The 7,645-nt window shown below is 34.1% G+C and overlaps 1 protein-coding gene across 1 annotated transcript in view; it reads right to left on the bottom strand.

The window, feature by feature from the left end:
• Positions 1–250: 250 nt before the first annotated feature.
• The window catches only part of LOC121869289 (inactive tyrosine-protein kinase transmembrane receptor ROR1-like), a 176,111-nt gene continuing 168,716 nt past the window's right edge, over positions 251–7,645 (bottom strand). Inside the window, exon 21 of the mRNA XM_042370535.1 lies at positions 251–2,358. Coding sequence (XP_042226469.1) covers positions 1,929–2,358 — 430 coding nt within the window. The 3' untranslated portion in view covers positions 251–1,928. The remainder of the gene's footprint in view (positions 2,359–7,645) is intronic.

Genomic DNA, 7,645 nt, shown 5'->3' with positions numbered 1-7,645 from the left:
CAGAGCTCACTTTTAGGGGACTTATGTGATTGGGAATATTGATTTTAATTACTGGTAGCTCTTTAATTTAGTTACAGCCATGAGATGAGACTTCTCAATGCCATAGACTTGCTGGCTTTACATTAATTACTTAAGGTGTGTTCGGCCATAAAATGAAATTTCAAGATCAATCTTATGTATCCTCACTTGAAAGGAATCAAGTGGACATTACAAAATTAGAAAGGCAAACAAAATTAAAAAAACACAAAGGAACAACCACATACAGAAATTTTAATACAATATTTATGTCTAGAGCTTGAAAGGTAAAGAGGATAATAAAACAATTATTTTACTATATATTTACCACATGCTTGCTTGTACAAAAAGACTTGGTTGTGGTATTCTTAAAAATGATTTGTTATTGTTATAAATAGCATAATCTACAGTCCTATTTACATTTTCTTAACATCTTAATAGAGTTTTTAAGACCAGTCAGATGAACTCTAAGACTGACCTTTTTATCTGAAAATCAATAGCCTTAATATATTTCACTTGCAATTTTTTTTTTTTTTGGGGGGTAAAATAATCAATTATAAACAATTGAAAGCCTCTACTTAAATATAACCATTGACTATGCAATTTAGGGATTTTCAAAGGAATTAATTTTTCATCAAACCATTTGAAAATCCCTAATATCATCCATGCCTTACAGCCAATATTCATGGAATTCTTGAGGAGTAGCCAAATACTTGTTGAATTACCTATCTGGTCTCACACATCAAGCTTGACACAAATTTACTTGGTTTGACTTACGACAATAACACCAAACACAGTTTGCTGTACACAACTGACCAGTAATTTGTTGACGGACTATATTCTGGTTTGCAAGCTTTTCAAAAAGTATAATGCAATTGTGCTAAGAGATGAGTGTTGAGATTAAATGCCAAAAGATAAAATATACTGCAACAGCAAAAAGTAAGAAGATCCTATATCTATGTTGGCTATCATTTGACCACGAATGAAAATGAATTACCAGCTAATTTAAACAAATGAAGAAATTTGATAAAAATATCACATTAAAGCTCAATGCATTTAAGCAAATATATTGACTTAGTTACTTGATGACAGCATTGTCAAGCATGAAGAGTGCATAACAGCATGGGCATCAAAAATAGTTCATTTTACAAAGCTCCTCACATTTGCACACAACTTGAACAGTCCCCAAACAATCTTTTATAATAATTTTTAGTATGTAATTTTATCCAATGTCTTATGTAGGATATGCAACATTTAATTTTAATATTTTTAGACTGCTTTGAATTTCACTTAGTCAAGTCAATTAAACACTTTCAATCAATTACAGTACTCCTCCTAAGAAATATTTCTGAGGATATTCTAAAAATTGTATGACAATCACTGAACTGTGAAATTGAAGCCATTTTAGACATAATGGTTGTAAAAAAAATTAAGCTCTGTTGCACAAAAACATATTTTCATGCATATATCTGATTCGTATTATTAAATGGCAGATACGAGTCGGTGTATCATGACATGGCTGAAACAAAACAGAGGAATATTTTTCTTTCCCTAATGTTTTTCAAAGTCTGTTTAAAGACTATGGTAACAAGTCATCTCTCTCCACAACATTTGTAAACAAATAGATCCTGTATTTATGAGTATCTAAACAATAGCACAACAGTTTCTTGACACTCAAGTTTCTAATCTATGAAACACTCAGGAAAAGGTGAAGATATTATTGCAGCTTCTTTGGAAGTCTCACAGATATTAATTCATAGGATTTCGTTTCAAATATTCACAGAGAATTCTCAAAATTAATTTCTAGCACACTGTATGACTCCCAATAGTAAGTTAGTTTCATACAAGAAACATGTCGAGATTCACAAATATTCACCCAGTCTCTTGACTGACTTTCAAATGTCTTGATTTGTTCAGAGATTAGCCAACTGGGTTTCTGTTCCCATATTCATAGACTGTGGCTGAGCTACTCTAATAGTAACTGGAGAGCCACCCATCACATTACTACGTTGGGCCAAGTACACTGGTTGTGGGTGCCCCATAGGTGCTGACAGACGTGGATACAATCCAGGTACCATCCCAGGTGGTGGAATTGGTTGATAAGGTGCAGAATATGCTGGTGAATGAGGAGGCCCAGTTGGAGGATAGTGTGGTCCAGGGTGGTATGGCCGATGGAGATGAGGAGGATGAGTATTTGAAGAAAGGTTGGTTGAGCCAGTGTTGTTGGAGGGGCCAGTACTGGAGTGTTGAGAACCTGAGTGGCCTGAAACACTTCCACTCAAGGCTCCTACCAGCCCCCCATTATCTAAACCCTGCCAGGAACGCAGGCGACCATGGATCTCTCTAAAATGATAAAAAATATTTATACGTATTTGGTTTTAACTCAGCAAGGCCTATCCTGCCAAGGTACAGGTTGGGGGCTATAATCAATAACAACACAAACACTCATATATTCTGTCTTTAGTGTACAGTACTAGATATACATTATTTAGGAGCAATCATCAACCAAACAGTACTTAGCTGCCCTCTGCTGGTTTTAACCTCCCCTCATTCATCCAGTGCTGCCCTCCAAAATATATATACAGTATATATATATATGCAAGTAAATCACTGTAGATGCGCATGATCTAGGTATATGCTGATAACCACAAGGAAAGAAGAAAACACTAAGTTCCCAAGCGCCTTCGTGTAATTCACATCTTCAGGGGTGAATTAGACGAAAGCGCTTGGGAACTTAGTGTTTTCTTCTTTCCTTGTGGTTATCAGCATATATATATATATACAGTTGTACCCCACTTAACGCGGTCAATAGAACCCAGAGGGTCCCGCGTTAAGTGAAATCCGCGTTAAGTGAACAACAGAACATATGGGATTAATTCCAATAGAAACCAGCCCGACCCCCAAACTCCACTTTTTGAAGACACATAACTATGTTGTAGTAAAAATAACATCTTAATTTTATGATGGTACATGCACACAATTAATACTTAAGAGAAATAGAGAAATACAGTCGCCAAGTTAATGTCCATTCAAATAATGGACTCAACTCCCTCCCCCTCTTCTCACACAACACTGCTGGCTCTTCCCTCTGAGAAATTTTTGGGGGAAAACCACTAAATTTTAATAAATAATACCTCAAACTAAAGTTAGGATAATACAATTGACATTGCTGGATTCCTTGTAAGACCAGGAATATTTTGAATATAAATGTCATATATTTTGCACAAAAGATAACATATTTACTTAGAGAAAACATTTTATCTAAAATTTGTATGTCTAATGCAAAATATATGATGTTTATATTCAAAATGATCACCAAATTATAAGAATTCCAGCAATGTAAATTATATTCTGGCCGGGTAATTTGTATGAATTTTATGAGCTAAAACAAATATCTTCAGTTAATAAAAAAAAAAAATATTCTTCACGACACTATCTGTCAATCAAAGTACCCCACCTTGCCTCCCCCCTCTTCCAACCGCGCGGTCAGTCCCAACCCTCCCCCCCACCCCCCACCACTCCTCCCTTCAAGAGAAGAGTGGGTGAAAAAAATAAATTTTAACATTTTGTATTAAATAATACCTCAGATTAAAGTTAGGATAATATAATTGACATTGCTGGATTCCTTGTAAGACCAGGAATATTTTGAATATAAATGTCATATATTTTGCACAAAAGATAACATATTTACTTAGAGAAAACATTTTATCTAAAATTTGTATGTCTAATGCAAAATATATGATGTTTATATTCAAAATGATCACCAAATTATAAGAATTCCAGCAATGTAAATTATATTCTGACCGGGTAATTTGTATGAATTTTATGAGCTAAAACAAATATCTTCAGTTAATAAAAAAAAAATATTCTTCACAGAGTAACAGATGGTCGGTCGGTCCCTCCCTCCCCTCCACCCCCCACCAACCATCCCAAGGAGATGTGTGGGAAAACCAGAATACTGTATTTAACTTATTAGTAATAAATAATACCTCAAACTAAAGTTAGGATAATATAATTGACATTGCTGGATTCCTTGTAAGACCAGGAATATTTTGAATACAAATGTCATATATTTTGCACAAAAGATAACATATTTACTCAGAGAAAACATTTTATCTAAAATTTGTATGTCTAATGCAAAATATATGATGTTCATATTCAAAATGATCACCAAATTATAAGAATTCCAGCAATGTAAATTATATTCTGGCCGGGTAATTTGTATGAATTTTATGAGCTAAAACAGGCAGTCAGGCAGGGTGGCGGGTGGGCAAATCTAAAAATAGCGTCTCGAGCCGGACACTCACCGCGTATATGTGGAAAAAATCCGTGTTAAGTGAAAGTTCAGCTCTGGCGAGGCACCGCGTATACGGTAAAACGCGCTAAGTGAAACCGCGTTAGGCGGGGTAATACTGTATATGTATATGTATATGTATGTATGTATGTATGTATGTATGTATGTATGTATGTATATATATATTATCCTAACTTTAATCTGAGGTATTATTTAATACAAAATGTTAAAATTTATTTTTTTCACCCAACATCTCTTGAAGGGAGGATTGGTGGGGGGTGGGGGGGAGGGTTGGGACGGACCTTGCGGTTGGAAGAGGGGGGAGGCAAGGTGGGGTACTTTGATTGACAGATAGTGTTGTGAAGAATATTTTTTTTTTATTAACTGAAGATATTTGTTTTAGCTCATAAAATTCATACAAATTACCCAGCCAGAATATAATTTACATTGCTGGAATTCTTATAATTTGGTGATCATTTTGAATATAAACATCATATATTTTGCATTAGGCATACAAATTTTAGATAAAATGTTTTCTCTGAGTAAATATGTTATCTTTTGTGCAAAATATATGACATTTATATTCAAAATATTCCTGGTCTTACAAGGAATCCAGCAATGTCAATTGTATTATCTAACTTTAGTTTGAGGTATTATTTATTAAAATTTAGTGGTTTCCCCAAAATTTCTCCAGAGAGAGGAAGAGCCAGCAGTGTAGTGTGAGAAAGAGGGGAGGAGTTGAGTCCATTATTTGAATGGACATTAACTTGGCGACTGTATTTCTCTGTTTCTCTTAAGTATTAATTGTGTGCATGTACCATCATAAAATTAAGATGTTATTTTTACTACAACATAGTTATGTGTCTTCAAAAAGTGGAGTTTGGGGGTCGGGCCGGTTTCTATTGGAATTAATCCCATATGTTCTGTTGTTCACTTAACGCGGATTTCACTTAACACGGGACCCTCTGGGTTCTATTGACCGCGTTAAGTGGGGTGCTGCTCTTAGCATATATATATATATATATATATATATATATATATATATATTTATATATATTTATATATATATATATATACAGTATATATATATATATATATATATATATATATATATATATATATATATATATATATATATATATATATATATATATATATATATATATATATATATATATATATATATGTAATAATAATAATATATATATTTTATTTATTAGGGTGGTCCTTATTTTGGGGCAAAAAACAAAATTTGCCTTTTTTTGTCACAGACCCTGGCAAAAGTTTTCATTTGGGGTAGAAACATTGCCTGTAACATATTTTTTTAGATATCTTAATAATTAGAGGTTGCTCAAGTCAAATTAAATTTAACAATATTATGCCTATGCTTAATGTTCATAACACATCATTTCCTAGCCCCCAAGCCTGGGCCCCCCCCCCACTTAGTCTAAGTGGGTATTGGCTGCTCAAGGCAGGGGTCGCATGAGGACCAGTCTCATTCTTTGTCGCCCACTAAGGTCTGCTTGAGGGCATTACGGAATGATTTCCTGTGGTCAGCAACTGCCTGCAGTAGATATAGTAGAAGTCCAAAAATCCGGACTGCTTGGGGATTGGGTCGGTCCAGATTTTCGGATTTTCAGGTTTCTCAGGCAGTACAGTACTTTAAAAATTCAAATTTAAGGAGGAATAAAGAAGAGATGAACAGGTACATTTTGATAGTTTATTCATTAGCAAATATAGCATGCTTCATTTATCAAAACGAGCAGTTTTAATGAAAAAGCTGTGAATTCTAAAAAAATTTTCTTTGCCTTTTTTATATCATAAATTGTAGACTTTCCAATGTCGTATGTTTCCATTAGAACAGTATTGCTCACACCACGTTCTAGTTTCTTAATTATTTCAAGTTTGTCACTCAATTTCAACGTGTTCTTCTTTCTCTTCACACAACGAAGTTTATATACTTTAGGAGCCATTATTATGGGCTTGTACAGTACTCTGTAAATGGAAAGAGTAGGACTCAAAATATTGTTATATTACAATGGTATTCTATTCATACTGTGCTTGATATAATGCATTCACGGAAATGTAATATTTTTGCTGAAATGACGTACGTATTACAGTGGAAAGTGGGATAAAATCGTGACGAAAACAATGACTTTCGCTTTCTTTCGTTCAAAAGATGTTACCTTTATCGCTTTTCGAATGGTTTTCAGTTAAAAAACTGTTGTATTACAATAATATTCTATCCTAATTGACTTGAACAAATACCACGATACCATCTTTCTGAATATTTTCATTAAAATCCATCAAAATCATTTTCCTTTTCATCGTCTGCAGCACCAAGCAGCTTCTTCCAGTCCTCTCCTTGAACAGGGCTAGAGGGTACGTGTTTTTCGAATCGCTTTCAGTTAAAAAACTATTACATCACACGTATATTTTACCTAAACTGCGCATGAATGAATATGTTCTCGGAAATAAATAGTAGTTTTGCTGAAACGTGATGTATTTCAATGTAAAATACAGTAGGATAAAATACATGACGAAAACAAAAGACTTTACCTAAGCTTCCGATGTTCTTGAGATGTTACTCGTTTTTTTAATAGTTTTCGGTTAAAATTCTGTTATATTACAATGATATTCTATTCATACTGTGCTTGATATAATACATTCACGGAAATGTAATATTTTTGCTGAAATTACGTACATATTACAGTGGAAAGTGGGATAAAATCGTGACGAAAACAATGACTTTCGCTTTCTTTCGTTCAAAAGATGTTACTGTAATCACTTTTCGAATGGTTTAGTTAAAAAACTGTTGTATTACAATAATATTCCCTCCTAATTGACTTGAATAACTACTTGAATGGAAATATACAATATTTTTGTTGAAACTACCCGCATTTCAGTGTAAAGTGTCGTAATAATAAATGGTAAACAATTTGCCTTCGGCACTCGTGTTTCAGGCACGGCGAGCCTCAGTTTATAGGACGTAGAGCGTTTTTACTGAAGGTTTTGTTGTTCCATTACCCTCAAAAACGTGAGTCGAATTATAAACGAGGAATATCATATATTAACGATTTCTTGGTAAAAAAATCAGGGTCGACCTATAAACGAGGGGGGGTTATAGACGCGTTATATACGGTATGTTGTCACAGTTTGATTGCTCGTTTTAAAGTGGCGACCACTTGGTCGCTTGTTGTCGCTGTGCAGCTCACGCATGCGCATATACACACAAAAGCCCACTAAAAAGAAAAAAAATAAGAAAATTAGTTTTCGAAAAGTCCGGATTCTCGGGTGGTCCGGATTTCTGGCATCCGAATTTTTGGACTTTTACTG

This window comes from Homarus americanus, unplaced genomic scaffold (assembly GCF_018991925.1).
Source record: "Homarus americanus isolate GMGI-L3 unplaced genomic scaffold, GMGI_Hamer_2.0 scaffold36734, whole genome shotgun sequence".
NCBI classification, from domain to species: domain Eukaryota; kingdom Metazoa; phylum Arthropoda; class Malacostraca; order Decapoda; family Nephropidae; genus Homarus; species Homarus americanus.
This window is presented reverse-complemented; position numbering and strand designations above follow the sequence as displayed.